The sequence below is a fragment of the Sander vitreus genome, chromosome 16, assembly GCF_031162955.1.
Source record: "Sander vitreus isolate 19-12246 chromosome 16, sanVit1, whole genome shotgun sequence".
Lineage (NCBI taxonomy): Eukaryota > Metazoa > Chordata > Actinopteri > Perciformes > Percidae > Sander > Sander vitreus.
The window spans coordinates 5,937,687-5,958,331 of NC_135870.1; the positions used below are offsets into that span (position 1 = coordinate 5,937,687).

Genomic DNA, 20,645 nt, shown 5'->3' on the forward strand with positions numbered 1-20,645 from the left:
ACAAAGAGAGCTATAGGTTGACCTGTAAAACATTAACATCTATTAAAGGAACTACAATTACAAAAAACTTCAATTACTCTTTCAGCACTGTAAGACATTGTGTGGTGCAAGAACATTAAAGGACAGTTCTAGCGCAAAATGAACCTAGGGGTTAATAAGAGTCGAACGCTCTCTGGGATATGTTTTCATGCTAATCAAATCCGTCTCTAGCTTTTAACAAGCTACCGCAAAACCGGTGGTTACCTGCTAACGCTAGCTTTTGGGACACTTGGTAAATCACTATTTTATACCACTAACGAGGCTCAAAATAGCACCACACTTCAACGGTAGCATAATGAGGGTCCCTACATGCAAACCGAAGCATTGAGAACTTTGTAAGTGTACAGACAGTTTATTAAAAAGATAGATTATAAAGACAGTACCGTTCGTGTTTACATTTGGGCGCCATCTTAGAAAACAGTCATGAGCAGTCGGACCACGAACGCTGTGTTTGAGCTATGTTACTGGTTACTGGTTGCACGGCCCATTATGCTACTGTTAAAGTGTGGTGCTATTTTGAGCCTTGTTAGTGGTATAAAATAGTGATTTACCAAGTGCCCCGAAAGCTAGCGTTAGCAGGTAACCACCGGTTTTGCGGTAGCTTGTTAAAAGCTAGAGACACATTCGATTAGCATGAAAACAGATCCCAGAGAAAATATGTTATTAACCCCTAGGTTCATTTTGCGCCAGAATTGACGGACAGTTTGTTGCTCAAAAACACATTCATACGATGCGTTACGCACTCTCACAACTCCCCCTTCATGAGAGACAAAACAGGACGAGGAAGTTGTGAAGTGATTTGACTCTTTCCCTACAAACAGTCCGGTACAAAAGTTTTTTTTCCATATAAGACTCTCATTGATTTATCACAATACGTTAGTTATTTAATAGCTGGTGAGAAAATGTTGTGCTTATGCTTTTCCCTTTGCTTTCTTCTGCAGCCGGGTCCGTGTGGGCTCGGTGAGGACTAAGGGCTCCTGGATGACCATGGCGGGGTATTTCCTCCCCAGCAGCTCCACCTCCACCTTCTGGCCTACCGAGCACAGCTCCAGAGGCAGGTAAGCGAACGCCAGGCTCTGCTGGGAGCTGTAGCTGTAGGCTCCGGATGTCGTGTTGCCGACCACCTGAGGAGAAGAGACGCCAGCTTGTGTGAGAATATCCACAAAATAACGAAATAATACAGAAACACTAGACAACCTCCACTGTTGCTAACCTTGCCGTTGTGCCAGATGGTCTCATTGCCTTCGGGGTCGATATCATCCGTGGCCAGGGTGATGTAGGAAAGCTTCCTCTTCAGGCCCTTCACTTTGATCTCCTGAAGGGCTGCTTTACCAATAAAGTCAGCGGGCTAGACAAACAGAATCAAGCAGTGTTTTTCAGAACTTATTGCTGGTTATAGAAAAAATTAAGAAACAAATGTAAAACAGTTAAAAATGCACAACTAAAAATGACATGGATGGTTACCTTGTTCAGTTTGATGAAATAATCCAGTCCAGCCTCCAGTGGATTGGTGTCACAGTTCATCTGTCAAGATCAACATACAGTTAGTCAAAAGTCATACGCTGTGCTACTTAAAGGAATAGTTCTAAACTATTCATTTTCTTGCCAGGAGTTAGATGAGAAGATCAATACCACTCTCGTGTCTATAAATATAAAGCTACAGCCAACAGCTGGTTAGCTTAGCTTAGCATAAAGATTTGAAACAGGAGAAAAGAGCTTGCCTGTCCAAAGGTAACAAAATTTGTCTCCCAGCACCTCTAAGGCTCATTGATTAACACGTTATATCTCGTTTGTTTAATCTGAACAATAATCATAATGTGAAAAGGACAAGTTGTGACGAACTATATTCTCTGAATGATTGTGTGTGTGTGTGTGTGTGTACCTCAGCTCCCCAGCCTCTGAAGCCTTTTTCCAGCCTGAGGGAGGACATGGCGTAGGTGCCGAAATTGTCGATGCCTTCGTCTTTTCCTGCTTCCATCATGGCATTGTACACAGCTGCCATGTTCTTCTGCTCGATGTACAGCTCCCAACCGAGCTCACCTAAACACACACACACACACACACACACGCATATACAGTGTCACCAAACAGTATGTTAAAACACACTCAAGGCTAGAAACTAGAGTTGCAGTGAAACTGTTGTGCTCCTCTGCTCTTTTAAAAAGACCAAAGTACTTAACTCTGTTTGACAAAATAATGTGTTGAAGCAAACACGGTTGAACTTCACAAAGTGTGCAGTACCTGTGTATGAGATCCTGATGGCCCAGACGGGAATGCCGGCCAACTGGATGGACTTGCAGTGGAGAAATTTGAATCCGGCATCACTCAAATCTTCATCCGTCAGCTTCTGGAGAACTTTGCGGGAGTTTGGTCCTGCAATGCCCAGCACGCCAATATCGTCTGTTACGTTGCTGATGTCGACATCATATCCACCGTCTGCAGCTTCTGCCTCTATCCACCTGAGTCCAGTTCAAATCCACAGAGAAAACTTTGAGCAGTCAGAAAGGAGATTCTTTGTTTGTATAATTGTATTATGATAGCTTTTCTGCGTGCTGTATATTTGACTCATTGATTATATGATTATTTTGCATTATACAGAGTTAAAGGCTCCCTGTGGAGTTTTAAACCTCAAGTAGCACGACAGAGCTATTTTTCGAATTAGTGGGTACCCATTTAGGTAGCAATTGTTTGCCAAGATATACAGCAATGTCCCAACAAAGGCAGGAAAGAAAAAAGACTGCAAGTTATTAAACAAAACAGGATTTAAAATACTTCTGCTTTGCAAATGCTTTCTCAGGAATGAGGTACTTGATATGTTTGTTAAACCTCAAGGATATACACAATGCATTTTGGTAAGTAACACTGGATGTTAACCTAACTTAATAGCATAATGCCTTTACCACACTAAATATTTCACATATTGCCACATCTCAGCCACTTGTGATGAGTTTCACAGGGTGATGTGACCTTGTTGAACCTCATTCATCTACAGTATAGTCTGGTGCCATCACCAACAGAGGTCGCTACATAGCATGAAACTGTCCCTGCCTCCCTCAGGCTGAGATAGAGTTAGTTAGAGTAAATGTTTTAATGTACTGCCTCCCGATTGGAGCAAATGGAGGGGAGTTGTGTTAACAGCTGCTTACCTAAGGTTTTAGGTTTCTGTCGTATAAAACAGACTGTGAGGGGGTTTTTTCAGCACAGTTTAAGAATCAACTCTGGCCAGGTTGTGAGTGACTGAGAACTAACGTCATGCACTCGCTGTTCCTTGCACAATGAAAATTAAAATGTTTGTCTACGTCTGTGTGTGTGTGTGTGTGTGTGTGTGTGTGTGTGTGTGTGTGTGTGTGTGTCTGGTTAATTATCTCTCTTTGCGAAGATGCATGAAAATACTGCATCAAAACTGACATTTCTTAGAGTGTAGCTATGCTTTCGAGTACTAAAACTACAATGACCACAATACATAGGAGTTGCAAAATGGAAGGAGCCAGTTTCAACTTGTATATTAGTCCCATTAGTTTTCTCGATAGACAATGTCAGGTGACTGACAGTTGGAGTACTTCTACAGCTTGGAAGGACATGAAACTCTCCCAGTTGAATCACCAGTACAAAAGATGAACAACTGTGTTAGAAAATATCTGGTTCCAGGATTATATCTATGACTACCGAGGTGCATTTCAGCAAGAAACATCCAATCACAGAGCTTAAAATTCTGTAACATGCTTCGATAACGGCAGGCAAAGACTAAACATTGTTCACTACTGCCAAGACGAACCGTTCTCATTCGCCTCAGACTGACCACTCCATGGCAATGGTGGCCGATGCTCATGGGTATTTAAACCCCTCACCATGCCAAAATTACAGACAAAACATGATTTCTCAGTAAGAAAGTAGAAATAATTGAAACTGGCCATAATATAAACCTATAGTGTTGTTACATCATAAGGAAAAGTCTTGTGTTTCTATGTTCAGCAGCACTAAGGATATTGTTTAAAAAGGAACATTTAAATGGGAAGACTATTATGATCAATTACCTTTACGTGGTACTTGCTTCATTATTTAGGCAGATGTCATGTAGGAGTATAAATGAAGACAAAACTTTTCCTACTAAGTTAGCTAAGGCTAGCCTGAATAACTTGAGTGAGATCGTGTGTAAACAGTTTCACCTGAGATCATGTCCCTCTGATCCCGAGCCTGTGATGAGCAAGAACTCTCCTGGTGCCACCTGGGTAATGGTGACCTCAGCAAAGACTCTCCCAGTGGGTGTCAACATGTGGCTGATATTAGTCAGGCCCACCTGAAGACACACAGGTCAAATAGATAATGAGTCAGAAAAGAGAGGCATATGCTTCGAACAACTCACACTGGTGTTAATGAAGGTATACATGCGCTCTACCTTGGGCATGGTGTTGGCAAACAGGCGGTCCAGCAGCTTGTGAGAGTCCGTCCCCTTCACTATGAACTTGGCAAAAGGCGTCAGGTCGATCACTCCCACTTTCTCCATCACCAGCTTGCACTCTCTGCCGACTGGTCCGAACCAGTTGGTGCGTCGGAAACTGGGCCTAAGCACAACACAAAAACAATGAACGCTTTATATCTTTAATGAAAACCCCAACTTGTTTTTTTTACTGGCTGTTTCTTTTGGCTCCATTGCATAATGAAAAACTGATGTGGAAGTATAATAAATGAACTAAAGACTAAGGGCCCTATTTTAATGATCTAAGCGCACGGCGTGAAGCGCCTGGCGCAGGTGCGTTTAGGGCGTGTCCAAATCCACTTTTGCTAGTTTGACGGCAGAAAAATGGGTCTGTGTGCCGGGCGTATGGTTCAAAAGGGTTGTACTTAGTGTCTTCATTAATTCATAGGTGTGTTTTGGGCGTAACATGCAATAAACCAATCAGAATGTCATCTCCCATTCCCTTTAAAAGCCAGGCGTGTTTGTACCTTGGCGCATTGCTATTATGATGGCGGCCGTGATTTGCCTATAATATATTTGCACCGTAATATTTTTATTTGTAATCTTCTGCATGTGTGTGTGCTGCTGCGCTTCCCTGTGTGTGTAACAAGCATAGTGTGCATGCGCTATGCATAAGCCTAGGCGCATTTTACTAATTTGCTGTTAAAATAACAATGAAATGCTGCGTTATTGACTTTAGATCAGGTTTTTGTTGGTCAATGGCGCAATCACTTCCCGCTGCCTCAAGATAGCAATATGCCAATAATTCACCTGAACACACCTCCCTGTAAGACCAGCACGCCCATGGGCGCAAAGATGGGCGCAGGTGCATTTGCTATTTAAACTACTGCCAACCAACTGCGTTGGTCTTAAACTAGCAAAGACACTTGCGTCAGGCTTTGCGTCGGGCTTTGCACTGCGCTGCGCCGGGTGCAAGATAGGGCCCTAAGAGTCAACAGTCATACTAGCAGTTCTGTGAGGTGGCCCTTTGGCATGAGCTAAACGCTAACATCAGCATGCTGATCACAATCACAATGCTAGCATGCTTTATGTTTAGCAGGTAATACGTTTATCTTGTTCACCATCTTAGTTTAGCTTGTTAGCATGCTAACATTCGGTAATTAGCAGCAAAAAAGTACAGCTGAGGCTGATGGGAATGTCGTTAGTATTGTAGGGATTTGGACACAAACCAAATAAACCATAGTGGACACATTACCATTTTGACCTCATGATAGATGAAAAGTCATGGATGTATGTCTGTACAAAATTGCATGGCAATGCATCCAATAATTGTAATCTAAGTCTGGACCAAAGTGGTGGATCAACCAACCGACACTGGCATCCCTAAAAGCCATGCCAAAACTGTGCTTAAAATTATAATATAGTAAAATAAGAAAGCTGCATAGCAAGATTATGACTGCGGCTTTAACATTTGTACAAAGACAAACGCCAAGTATGCAGCCACTGAGCAGGCCAAATGGTTTCTACACTCACAGTTGTGGCAAGACTCACACTTTCCCGGATTTCCGCAAGAAATCTGTGATGGCATGGTTTTTAAAATATGTCACGGCGCATATTCAGAGATGGTAAAGGTGTGTCAAATGCAGTGATTGACAGTTATCCGCATGTGTTGTTGGATTTTTGCAGCTGTCATGTTCTTTCCCAGTGTGGTTTCTAAATAACTAAATGGTTCTCTTGTGCTGCAGCTTAGTGTTGGACGATATGTGGTGAGCTCTTCTGTGTCTATATGGGAACATGTGTTTGTGCTTTGTGCCAAGAACACTGTGTCCTTAAAACATTTATTCTGACAGCTATGTATCTCCAGCCGAAACTATCAGAGCGACTCTCTTTATGCATTGCTGAATACTCAAGAGGCGTCACTATATTCTACTTCTGTCCCCACAATGATGAGAGGGTATTGTAAAACAGGAAACTGGGAGGTGGTGTGGTGTGGCTCTGGTGTGGGAATGTGTGATTGCTGGTTAATTAAACGGTTGCAACAGCAGTTAGCAATTTAATTAAAAGGCAGTCGTGAAACAAAAGCTGAAACAACAGTTGGGAAACATTTTGTTCAAGTGTTTACTTCTTGAAATATCGGCTATTGTTCAGTTCTAAGATAGTTATTGTACACATCTTACCTATCAAAACAACAAAGATATTATTAGAGATTTATAAAGAATGCATATTAACGTAGTATTTTATATCAGCCCTGCAAACTGGATGCCTTACTTGTAGCCAATGTCATCTCCAGGTTTGTAGAACCAGTGAGGTTGTTCCCAGCCAGCGTGAAAGCCCATGGATGCTTTGTCCTTCAGCAGCTCGTAAACACCGCTTGTTCGGTAGGTTGGTCGCCCAGCGAAACGCTCCTCTTTCGGGTAACCAACTGGAGAGACGGAACAACAGACCGTCAAAAAGTTTTAGTGACAGTAAAAAGAGAAGGTTGCGTCCGAAGAATGTGCGATCGTCTTGTATTCTTCTTACCAACATTGTTGAAGCCATAGGATTCTCGAGCTTTGGCGCACATGAAAGGCATGTCTGCCCAGTTGCTGTAGCGGTTGGGGTCACATTCAATCAGGTCGTAAGGAGGTTCTCCAGTCCGGATCCAGTCACTCAGGAACTTTCCTATACCACCAGCATGGATGACCCCATACCTGAAAATAGTCCAAAGTAGGGCTGAACGGTTAATCGTTTAAAATCAATTTTTATTATAACTAGCTTTTGTGATAAATGTTCTGTGTTTCACTGTTCAATGTTCCATGCTTATTAAAAAAAAAAACGTATTTCTGGCAATTCTAATCTATGTTGTCATTCCTGCATTAGAATATAGAGCAGTTTTGATGGTGTCTCATGTTATAATACTCCATGACATGTTTTATCTGTTACACAGTGAATATTGAACCTTAGCTAAACTTTTTTTTTTTTTCAGATCGTAATATCTGGCAGAAAAATTAGATTAGATTATTAGTTAGATTAGATTTTTTTCCCCAAATCGTAGCACTAAGTTGCTAACCAATCTCCAGAACACGTACCCGAAGCCAATTGCAGTCCAGTAGTTGCGAACTCCTTGGTGTGGTCCGACCATGGGCAGCAGGTCGGGGGTGTAGGTGATTGGTCCAGACACAATGTTGATGATGTCGGCTTCCTTCAGCACAGGGACCATGTCCATGGCCATCTCAACGTGCTCCATTATCCTGTCAAGGTCCGACTCAAACAGCTCCTTACCAAAACCTGCAGCAGCCACAGAGACACAGACAGTTAGTTAAAAGAAGAAGAAAAAAAAAAAAAAAAAAGGTTTTCATACAAATCTGCATCCATGGCAGACAAACCTGGAGGCACTCCGTCTCTGACCCAGGAGTCCTGCAGCACCATCTTCTCCATCTTTTCATACGGGCCAAACAGCAGGCCGTCTCTTTCCTGACGCAGGTAGTAAGAGCCCTCCAGGTCCCTGATGACAGGCAACTCCGTCTTCAGAGCCTTCACCTCCGGTACCGTTGCCGTCACTACGTACTGGTGGTGCACCGGGATGGTGGGATGTTCAAACCCAATCATCTTGCCCACCTCCCGGGCCCAGAAACCTTTAAAACCCCAACAGAGATGGTATTAAATCAACTAACAAGATAAAGTTGGCTCTGCTATGTGGGTTGAATTTGAAGTATTTCGAACAAATTACGTGTTCAAATTCATCACAGCCCTTTACATATCAGGCTGCAGCAAGGAGACGGTTAGCCTATCTAATAAAAGACTTGTGTTTCCAGTCTTTATTCAAAGCTAAGCTAACCGGCTGCTAGCTTTATAGAGAGATACAAGAGTGGTATACATTTTCTCATCTACTAAAGTCTTTCTCTCTCAAGAAAGTCAAACTATTCCTAACTTCTTCCACAGTACCAGTCAGTCTTTTGGCAAACTGGCAGGGCTGTTACAGTATGTTTTATTGGACCTTTAAGAGTTTATGTCTCCTGGTGGACACACAAAGTTTGACGAATGAATCCGTTTGTACGTAAGGAGTTATGCCTCCTTCAACGCCCCTCTTTCAATATATGGAAGGAAAAGTGAATAATTCTTTCCTTGTCAAAAAAGATTCAGCAACAACCTTATGGACCATGATCAGACTTTCTAACTGTTTTTTAATTACTTTTATTCTTTTGAGACATATCTCTAAAAGACAGACCCAAAACACAGGACATTTGAGTACCTTAACAATGAATATGTGTCCGTTTATAACATTTGCAAGTCTGCATGAGATTGTTACTGATTTGTGATACTGTACATGCATTGCTACACACCAAGAGTGTATTGTCCAAGAATAGCATGTGATTCATCCGCTGGTGTTATGGGTTTGTCTTATGTAGGTTGTAATTGAGACTGTATCATTTACTGTAAAGGAACATGCCAACTTATTGGGACTTTAGCTTATTCACCGTATCCCCCAGAGTTAGATGAATCCATACATACCCTTCTCATCTCCGTGTGTGTCGTAACTCTGTCTGACGAACCCACTGCTAGCCTAGCTTAGCACAGATCCTGGAGGTAACCGACTCCATCTGGCCTACTGCTCCCAATAAGTGACAAAATAACGCCAACATTTTCCTATTTACATGTTGTGATTTGTATAGTCACAGCGTGTACAAATAACAAGGTCACATGAGACACAGCCATCTTCTAACCGTATACAAACTGGGAACTATATTCTCAGAAGGCGAAGCACTGCTACTTGGGCGCTGGAGTGATTAGCGCAACACCTGAAAAGCACCATTGTTACTCTCTGCTCCTCACCACAGGGCTTCTCGTGTGCTGCGAGGAAATCTCTCTGCCCAAGTAGCAGAAGTAGCAGTGCTTCGCCTTCTGAAAATATAGTTCCCAGTTTGTATACGGTAATCTGCCTGTGCACAGAATATCATTGTTTCACAGCAGAAGTCAGCCTCAGGGTATAACAGTCTGGTTGTACGTTAGGTAACAGCGGCTGGTTCACACATTAACCGCCACGTAACAAATATGCTGCGTTGTGAATCTGTAAGTGGGACACATGAACAAACATGTGGGCCAAATCAGCTGCTGTGACCTGGAGGAGTGTGACGCCAGAGCGTGCTTTGATACTGAGAACTGTTGCTCTCATGTTCAGCTACAGCCTAAGCACACATTTAAACCACTTGGAATCAATTATATTTCAAATGGGGATAATTTGTTTAATTCCATGCAAGTCTGCAGCCCATTAACATTTCAACACTTACTTTTTATATTCTGTGTTTGCTCCATATGTGAACTTTATCTCACGTTGAGGGATGGGGTGGGGGTGCATGCACACAACATCCAGATAAGATCCCAGGCAGTTTAGGCAGGAGCTGGGCTGCAGAGGTGCATGTTTACCGGACGCCTGCACACAGGGCTGATTCAGAAATACCCAGGAACAGTGATGAACGGCTTAAAAACAAGCTCACCAAAAATAACAACTTTTAAAACAAGTCCTACTATGTTCACATCAGCCATCAACGCTGTTAAACTATTTGTTTCTCTGTTTATGGATCTAAACGTATAATAATCAAATCAAAATTTGTTCAGAAGGTGATTCTGCAGTTAATTGCTAAGTGAGAAACGGTTGTGAAAAACCTCAAATAATCTGATAAAATTCAAATTACAATTTGATTTAAAAAAAAGAAACACATCCACATGTTGGACGTGTTGCGATTTGGAGTTTGAAAACTAGTTAACACGCAGGCAGAGAAGTTGACAAAGCTAAAAGTACTGAATAAACTCTCATAACTTTGATAATGGACAAACAGTTAAAGTAATGGGTAAATAGTTGATATATAGGTAGCTAAAGCAAGGTATTAATTGACCTTAACTTAGGCTCTCAATGGTCAACTTTTTTGGGAAGTGGGGGTAGCCCAGGTCCGGACTGGCCATCAGGAGCACCGGGGGAATTCCCGGTGACCTAGGCAGCTAATTGGCCTGGAGTGTCAGACCAGTGTTAACCCTTAGAAAGTCGTGGGGCCGCCACTATTTCGGCCGCCTAAGAAATCCATTAGTACAAACCATGTCATGCTAGCTTGTCGGTAAAAGGAGGCTGAATAACGCTCCAAAGTGGCAAGACCATTTTCCAAGGGGTCCCTTGACCTCTCACCTTGAGATATCTGAATGAAAATGGGGTTCTTTGGGTACCCAAATGGCATCAACCCAACAAATGCTGCAACAACTTAAGAAACATATTTGAGCATGAGAATGGCCATCGTAAAAGTAATCAGAAAATAGTTACAGTAGGCTGTGGTTAATGTGTAGGTATTTGCCTAAACTTCTGTTAGGTTCATTGGCCTGAATTATTATTCCAGTCCAGCCCTGAGGAAGCATTACAGCCTGCGTTCCATATTTCGTCTCAGTTTCAACAGTGAGCAGAATTTGTGAAAAAAAAGACGTTGGCTGGAAAAGAGGAGTGATTGAGGTTCTAGACAAGGCTTTGTGGGGCGGCAATATAGAATAGGAGAGATAAAGTATGTTGAAAAAAGGCTCTTTAAAAGGCAGAGAGAAAGATGGTAATTAAAGATGGTTGGTGTTATGCAAGCTCAAAAAAACAGCCGCTTGTGGGTAATGGGTTTTAAACAATAACATACGTAGGCGCACAATGCATAAAAATAAAAAAAAGACTGAGGTTCCTGATGTTTGTTGGGAGGTGTTATCTTCCTTGCTATGTGAGATTTATTATGGGGGTTATTTCTGCAGCCCATCAATCTTTGAATCACAAAAACAAACCCAACATACAAAAAGAAAATGCATGAGTCTGTACTCGCAAAAGCCTACATTTGCCCATTCAATATCGCCACTGTCGCACTATGCTTGCTCTTGGGGGAATTACTAGAATTGTTGGGACTTTATAAATTATAGAGTGTGGTCTAGACCTACTCTATCTGTAGTGTATCAAGAGAACTCTTGTTAGGGGTCCAAGCACGAGTCTGGAAGAACCGGCGGTAGCAAGCGCTACACCATTCGCACAGCAGGGCTGTGGAACCCTACTGTTTTTCTAAGGATTATTATTCTTCTCCGCTTAAAAACTCAGACTACAGCCTAAACCGTATATGGTGGGGGGTTGCCATTTTCAGGACTGGTCCGAAACTCCGCAAGGACCTAAGGCGCAACAATTGACCCACTTCCACCACTAGGTGGCGCTATAGCAGAAGAAACGTGTTTGGCCCTATAACTCCCACACCGTACACCGGACATTCAAAAACCATACATCCACGCGTTCCCTGGATCCAACTGAATCACGTGATATAGGCCACGCCCATTTCCGCATAGACTTTTATGCGTGAAAAATCGCGATTTATCAAAAACCTACTTTCTCGATCTCCTCCTAGACCGTGCGAACGATTGGCACAAAATTTTGCAGGTAGCATTTTCAGATGGGCCTGACAAAAAATTATTTTGATAGGATAAAAATTGTGCATATTACGCACAAACAAATTTGTGTAGCTAACTATGAAAACACCAACTTTGCCATATCTCGGCCAAAATAAATGCTATCAACGCCAAACTCCCCCGCGTCCCCCACGCGTTTTCCGAAAATTGGACATTAGGGGGCGCTACAAGTACAAAAGGTTTATATCTCATGAACCGCTCATCCAATTTTTACAAAATTTGTTGGGTACCATCTAGGGGCACTCCTACAACTCCAACAACTTTAAATTTACAGTGTAGATAGACAATTGGTCATGGACCACATCTACCAAAAATTACACATGTGGACCACTAGGTGGTGCTATAATGGTTTTTTGCCTTTAACTCCCACATTACACATCGCACATTAGAAAACCTTACATCCACGTGTTCCTTGAATCAAGCTGAATCACATGATATAGGCCACGCCCATTTCTGCTTAAAATCTTTTTCGTAATATCGCGCAAAACCAACTTTTTCAAACTCGTCCTAGGCCGTGCGATGGATCAACACGAAACCTGGTAGGTAGCATCTCCAGATGGACGTGACCAAAAGTTACTCAAGGAATTTTGCTATGTTAAAGTATGCGCATTTGACGACCAAACAAATTTTCCTAGCTAGCTACCACACACGTATCATATCATATCTCGGCCAAATTAAATGTTATCAGCAAAGAACTTGAGTTCATTGTTCAACATCCCACTACGATGCTCTGTACCAAATTTGGCGAAGCTCGGCCTTAAGGGGGCGCTATAAGCAACATTTATTTGTTTTGGCCAATAACTCAATGCATTTAAATGGGAAATTTGCAATTGCAATATCTCTGCCACAGTAAATGCAATCAACACGAAACTTGTGGTGCTCGTTCGGCATGCCACTCTGAGGCTCTGTACCAAATTCGGTGAAGATCGGCCATTAGGGGGCGCTATAATTAACGTAGACATGTTTTGGCACTTTAACTCAATCACTGTTAATGACATATTTGCAATAGGATTGTACCACAGACCTTGCAGCTCACACTTCTCAATATTTACTGATATTTACCTCCTACCATTACGTTTTGGTTTTTGCTTTCGCATGCTCCTCTAGTTTTCTACAAGAAACAAACTTCTTAACCCACCTGACAAAGATTCTTCAACCTTCACAGTGGACAAATACAACTCTTTTCTCTCACTTTTTCAATCCAAAATCAACACCATTCGTACGTACCGATACAATGGGTGCTCCGGAGTTTGAGCACCCACGGAAAATACCGAGCACCCACGTGTGCCAGACTGCCAGTAGGCTACATTCATTTAAAATTAAACATTGCAGTTGGTGCTAAGTGGAGCGTCTGTCATAGTGTGATTGGTTATGTCGGTGACATTGATTCTTAATTTCCCACGAAGCTGGTACGTGTCAGTTAAACTTTTCATCTCCAATCTTATCTGTATTTGTGAGAAGTGGCGCTGTCCTGAGATGAAGCCTACTTTACGGCTTAATTATCGAGTTACTAGGCGTGTGTGATCGCGTCGGCCGCTGTCCATTTCCTAAGGTTCTGAAATGCAAACCATTTTTGAGTACTTTTTTTTAAAGGGCGTGCGCCTGTGAGCACCCACAGAGGAAAACATAAATCAGCGCCTATGACACCATTTGCAACAACCTGACCACCTCCCCTGCTCCTTCAACCACCACACCTGCCTCCCCCCTCCACCCTCTCAATCACTCTCTCATTTCTCTTTGCTGTCCCCTGTGGTCAGGGGGGTTAAGAAGTTTGTTTATTGTAGAGAATTGTTAAAGGTAGTCTGTGTATGCATGGAGATGAACTGTTAACCACTACATTTGCAACAGCAATGTACTGCAGACGTCGTGGCTCACACCGTACCACAGATTGCGGCTCAAACCTCTCGATATTCACCAATGTTTTCCCCCCCGCGTAATGCTTTAGGTCCCGCTTTGGCGCAGCTCCCCGGGTCATGGGGGGCGAGTGGCACAGCTTCCCGGGGCGTCAGGGGCGACTGGCATCGGAGGCTTGGACCCCGTCATAACTGCTTGCAGTTCTAGTTATGATTTGATACTTTAAAATAAAATTGAATTGAACTGAATATCAATAATAAACATGACCAGAGAAATGTTAAATTTGCTTAATGTGGGAAGAAGATTAATGCAAACACATAGGTGTGATATCTATCAGTTTGACATTTCAGTCCCTGGATACAAAAAGAAGGAAAATGCTTTAAAAAAAACAACAACAAAAAAAAAACAACTGTCTCTGTTGGGAGGTGTGCATGTGCTGCTGCTTCAAGATTGGATGAAATCTGAACTGTTGGCCTGTTTGGATTGGCTGTCAGACACAGTGAAGGCAAAACGCCAGCGGGACTAGCAACATAACTGGCTTCAACCAGAGTACAGAATGTGCAAATACACAAAGGGCGGAAATATGGAGCAAGAAGAGCTTTTGTTCCGCGAGGTCTTAAGGGTGCCATTTACAATTTAATATTTGTGACTGTACTAGAACATTTTAAAGGGACAAGGTGTTTGCATTGCTGCGACTGTCAAAACACTTTTAAACATGCATATATATCAGAATTCTGATCCATGAATTTTACAGTACTAAGTTATAATGCTTTTCATTTTCTATTTGTTTGTTAGTTCATATTAAGATGACTTTCTGCAGAGAAAAGGTAGCTACAGAAAAATGTGCATGACCTATATATTGCTATATGTTACACCATCTCCTTCCTAAGCCTTGCCAGATAAATAAGCAACAGTTACAGGGATGAAACGAGTTTTTGCCAACAAACCCCCCCCCAGTTCAAGCCAAAAGCTAGTTTCTCTGAACTCTGCAATGAGTGGTCTGCGTTGACACAGGTCTCCTGCTGTTGAGTGGTTTTATAGAGCAGTGACTATGGGATGAGTCTGCATTGTGTATTAATCAGCAGATAAAATATCTGAAATGAGATGAGATATCCTGCACTCGAGTTACATTTTAGCATGCGACTGTCACATGTGTTAGAAGAAAACATGACTTAAAGTGTATGGACTGCAGTGTGTATGAGGCTCTAGTTGTTTGCACGTCTAAAGAAAGAAAAAAAATACTCTGACGCAAATTTTAATGTGAACATGAAACTTTTAAACCCCTTTAAAGCCTGAAAAAAAAACAGATCAAAGCAGACACCATCAACATTTTCCATGCATGTTCCTAAAGAAACACATGCGACATTCCCCCATTATCTCTGGTTTGAGAGCAAATGTGCATTGGGGAACATGAATATTCAAGTACAAACCTGTTGCATTGACGATGCGATTGGTGCGAATGGTCCCATGAGGAGTCTGGACGTCCCAGTTTCCGTCAGCGGTCGGGGTGAGGGCGGTGACCGGGGCTGGGTTGTATATTTGGGCACCGTACATACGAGCACCAGCAGCCATAGCCATGGTCAGAGAGTAAGGGTCAATGTGGCCGTCTCCTGGGGTGTACAAACCTGCCAACACCTGGAAATATAGAGAAACATTCATGTAACAACAAATGGTGGACATTTTGTGATGATGCAAGATCCGAAACGGACAAGGATCTTCCACTAAGGAGCATGAATGTCTGAGAATCTGCTGGTATATTTCATGGACATTTTCAGATTTAGATTTGGACAATTTTTGTGCACTTATAAACTAACGTTAGAACAAATAAGAAAAGCACAGGAGCCTATCAAGTACAGATAAATTGGTATGGTTCCATAAAAGTACAGTATATACTGTACACCTTATTAGCTCACACAGTTACAGCACATTCTGCTAATAATCACATTTTTGATAGGTTACCTAATCCATGTGCACAGAATATCATTGTTTCACAGCAGAAGTCAGCTTCAGGGTTTAACAGTCTGGTTGTACGTTAGGTAACAGCGGCTGGTTCACACATTAACCGCCACATAGCAAATATGCTGTGTTCAGTGAATCTGTAAGTGGGACACGTGAACAAACATGTGGGCCAAATCATCAAGCTGCTGTGACCTGGAGGAGTGTGACGCCAGAGCGTGCTTTGATACTGAGAACTGTTGATCTCGTGTTCGGCTACAGCCTAAGCACACATTTAAATCAATCTCCACTTGGAATCAATTATATTTCAAATGGGGATAATTTGTTTAATTGCATGATCTTCCACTAAGGAGCATGAATGTCTAAGAATCTGCTGGTACGTTTCATGGGCATTTTGAGATTTAGATTTGGACAAGTTTTGTGCACAAAGGGTACTTTTGGCCTTGTGGTGATAAACTAAAGGACAGGGAATTATCTTCTGGGGATCATGAATATTCATAGAAAAATGTATGGCAATCTGCCTAATATTTGATGATTGAAGAAGACACAAATAGAAAACTGGAAGGTCCAAAATGGCAACGGTTCTACCTCTGAGGAGCATGAATACTTGGTTTATCGGTGTTTTAAGCCCCCAACACCTCCTTCCAGGCAGCGCTGCCTGCGGCACTAGGATTAGGCAATAGTTATGGTTATGGATATGGTTAGGGTTAGGGTTAGGTGCCTTGAAGTCAACGGTCGCAGCGATGCCTGGAAGGAGACGTTGGGGGCTTAAAACAGTTTTTCAATTCTTCTGCACAAAGGGTAACTTCAGCCTTGTGGTGGTGCTAGATAAAGAAAGAGGGGCTCACTCAAATCAGAGGGAATGATCTTCTGGGGATCATGAATATTTATAGCATAATTAATGGCAATCTGTTCCGTAGTTGTTGAGGCTATCTACCAAACAGATTGACCAATCGACCAAGACACTAATAGGCAGACTGACTGACTTTGACATCCTTTAAAAATTATATATCTGGGTGAATTTCTGCAGAAATTCAAACACTTTGTACAGGAGATTATTTGATAGATGTACTGTTCTGCTTTGAGAGGATCAGCAGGGACAAGCAGACAAAAATAACAATAAATTAATCGTTAAAAAACAATAAAATAATCAGTCAATCATTAATCCACAAGAATCACATTCTCTGTAAGAATAAAAACTCTGTAATATTTCCATGGTTCCGACAGACCTTGTCTATATTGAGCAATGGGAAAAGTTCGTGGACTTTCTCCGGTCCGATAAAGTACTGTTCTGTCACATGCCAGTGTGTGCGTGTCATCTGGTACTTCATCTCATCCACTCGAGCCGGCGTTGAAGCAATACGGACACTGCCGGGCTGATGGAAGCCCACTGCCTGCAGATAAAAAGACGCTATGAATGACACATGTGCAAGCAAAACCTCAACACATAGGAAAGATTAGCGAGGCATCTCACCTGTCCAGTTTCAGCCTCCAGGGTCTCGTATAATTTAATGCTGTCATAGTGGACTTTCTTGACGTTAATGCCTGGATGGTAATATGTTGTTAAACCGGCCTGAAAGACAAAACAAACCATGAGAAGGAAATACATCCACAAAGACACAACACTCACAGACTTAAATCTGCATTTTTGTTTGGAAAAAGCACTGACATCCCATTTAAAGGTGCAGTAGGTAAGACTTATAAAACTAACTTTCTGTCATATTTGCTGAAACTGACCCTATGTTCGAGTAGAAATACATGAAACGGGTAATTAAAAAAATCCGGCTCCTCTGGCACCACCTACAGCCTGTAGTGTGATTTGCAAAAATCCACAGCTCCCTGTTCAGATGCACCAATCAGGGCCAGGGGGGTGTCTAACTGCATGTCAATCACTGCTCATGCACACTTATTCATTCTCCCTTGTGGGGGGAGGGGCTTAGGAGACCGTTTTGGGCTTTAGCAGAAAGGGGGGAGGGACTGAGAAGTTGTTGATGTTAAAATTTTTTGGCTAAGTCCTGGATCTTCCCAGTCCTACCTACAGCACCTTTAAGTTGACGTGTTCGCAAACAGTTGCCTGTTTACACATCCAGCAAGACACGAAGCAACATTATCATTCATTTAGAGGCGTGTTTGTGTCCACCTGATGAATTTAAAATCAACTTTTCACTCTCCTTTACCTCTGTTTTGGTCTACCAACAACTTCGCAGACTAATATCTGTCTCATTTCATATCTGTCTGATGCTGTCTACCATTTGGTGATCGGAAAGGAGCATACAGTCAGTTTTTAAAAAGCTAACAACGCTAATGAGAGCTGTGAGAATAAACCAAAACAGTGACCATAAGAAAAGCAATGAGCTTAAAAAAGCTGCTACAGAGTTGAGTGATAATTCTTCATCACTATGAGCGACCCCTTTCACAGTAGTCATTTGATCCATTTTTTATATAAAATGTTGATTACCCTGTCCAAGCACTTTCCTCCCACAGCCAAAAACATATATACATCTGAACCCCCCCCACCTCCCCACGGGTGAAGATAGTAATATAATAAGAGTAAGTTCCACCCTTTGACATGTCAAACGTGTATTAATAGCATCACAGTGGAGTGAATGTGGGGCAAGAGTCCTCAGATGCCTTGAAAACTTGTAACAGCTGTTCTCGATGAATACGACGTGACTACTGAATGACACAAACAGAAAATGGCTGTAAACACGTTCACTAAATACTTGTGTTTTAGATTTGCCATTAGCATTAGATGCTCATTGGTCAGTTGGAATATCATTCAGAGGACAGATTGACTAATTTTGCTTAAAAATGATCAAGAAAATGCCCTGTTATTAAAAGAAAAGACATTGTGAATCCATGTTTCACAACTGAATAAGAAAATGTGCACATCTAAAGCAAATAGGGCTAAAACGATGGTAAATTAAGGAATTTCTCCAGTGAAAATGCCAAATATTGCTTAGTTCCAGCTGTGTGAGGACTTTGCTTCAACGTTCAGTTGATTAATTGATCAAAAGAAAAATAAATGTTTCAGTCATTTGTCAGTTGTTGTTTTTTTTTGTTGCCCTAAATAATACTTTATTTAAGTAACTATTTAAAAGGATGTCACTCTGGGCTCCCTATATGGACAGAACGATTAATCCAGACAATAATCTGCAGATTAATCGAAAATTACAAAAATAGCTGGTAGTTGCAGCCTTAGTTTTATGTGATGAGAAACTGAACATATTTGGGTTTCTGGACTGTTGTTCGGAGAAAACAAACAATTGATAACATAACTTTGGGTTTTAAAACTGTGATGGGCGTTTTTTACAAAAATATTAAATGGAAATGTGTTTCAGAGTGTTTTAGTTCACTCTCACAGCTTTTTAAACAGGAAAGCAGGGAGTGTGCCAATATGCTGGTGTTATGTGACACAGATCATCTGGGTTTTCATCCAAACTACGTCCACCTTCATATTCACTGTACTTAATACATAAAAGGAGACTTTGGTAGACGTACAGCGTGCCAGGTGGAGCCAGCCGTCAGCTCAGACTTCTCCAGCAGCACCACATCCTTCACTCCACCTTTGGCCAGGTGATAGGCCACGCTGACTCCCACACATCCCCCACCGATGATCACAGTGTCTGCGGTGTCCTTCCACCTCTTCCTCAACGATGAGGATGCATCACTGAAGATGGATAAACACAGAATTATATGTGAATCATTACAGCTCCAACATGTGTTTACAACGCTGTCACACCTGGAACCAGAGCTGACAAACTGAAGGCACCATGTTGACCATGATGCAGAAGCACCAGGACTACTTTAAGGGCAACATTTCTGCAATGTAGTTATGGCTGTTTTATACCCTCATATAACAAATTGCCTGACCAACGCGAGTCAAATGAAATGTGAACAAAACTCACCCCTCTTGTGTTTGTTTTCTGGAAGTGCAGCAGATGGTCCTGATAGGAAGCCCAACAACACTGCCTCGACACGCGGCTAAATCTCTCCGCATATGACTATTGATTAGGTTTAATATCCGCGACATAATTGAGGTAATATTACATGCAACTTAAAGCATAATCAGCCCCCCCTCTCTCTCTCTCTCTCTCTCTCTCTCTCTCTCTCTCAGTGGACCCCTGCACCGCCGAGTGTGGTCGTTACAAATATCCCTCATTTGCACTGACAGCTGTTATGGCACGCCCACAGCTAGTCTTTACCCATAACAACCCTGAGGCATGTTAACCCTTTGAGTGTCACAACCCCAAATTTAGGCCACATAGCTCCTGATTAAACTATGTGAGTTATTTAATTGATTCATTCTATCTACAGCCATTGCTACCATGGTGTAATATTACTTTCTGCACAGTGTTGGAAGAAGTACTCAGATCCTTTATTTAAGTAAAAGTACCAATCAAAACGTACTAAAAGTCCTGCATTTAAAATCCTACTTGAGTAAAGTAGCCTACAGAAGACAGTACATGTGTATTAGCATCAAAATGTACTTAAAGTGTAAAAAAGTACAGGTTTTGCAGGAAAATGGCCTGTGCCTCATATATTATTATAATAACGCATCTTGAACATATATATATATACACACACACATACATACTGTATACATACATACTGTATATACATTCATACTGTATATATATGGGATGCATATACATATTGCAACACAGCTTCCTCTAAACCCACCTGCAACAGGTTTGAACTGGACATTTACTGTATCTTCACAGCTGATTTATATAAACACTGAAATGCAGAAACAAATGTATTTATGAACTGATTAGAACTGATGTGGATAGGTTTATTGTACTGGGTGGATTTAGAGGCAAGAAAGCAAACTTAGTTGATAAGCTAGTGAGTCTATCAGCAAACATGGTGCACTAGACTTATATAAAGTTACACAACAACATGTGGAGTGCAGTATATAGGCTGGCACTATCTC

The 20,645-nt window shown here is 41.9% G+C and overlaps 1 protein-coding gene across 1 annotated transcript; it reads right to left on the reverse strand.

Moving 5' to 3' along the window:
* Positions 1–649: 649 nt before the first annotated feature.
* On the reverse strand, positions 650–19,815 carry dmgdh (dimethylglycine dehydrogenase). The gene is made up of 16 exons (XM_078271291.1): positions 19,618–19,815; positions 19,211–19,379; positions 17,184–17,282; positions 16,939–17,103; positions 15,184–15,388; positions 7,822–8,070; positions 7,525–7,723; positions 6,977–7,146; positions 6,725–6,878; positions 4,436–4,601; positions 4,206–4,336; positions 2,281–2,498; positions 1,922–2,079; positions 1,504–1,563; positions 1,253–1,387; positions 650–1,163 (listed from the first exon to the last, which is right to left on the reverse strand). The coding sequence occupies exons 1-16, from the start codon at positions 19,740–19,742 to the stop codon at positions 951–953; spliced, it is 2,616 nt and encodes an 871-aa protein (XP_078127417.1). The 5' UTR covers positions 19,743–19,815; the 3' UTR covers positions 650–950.
* Between the last annotated feature and the right edge of the window lie 830 nt (positions 19,816–20,645).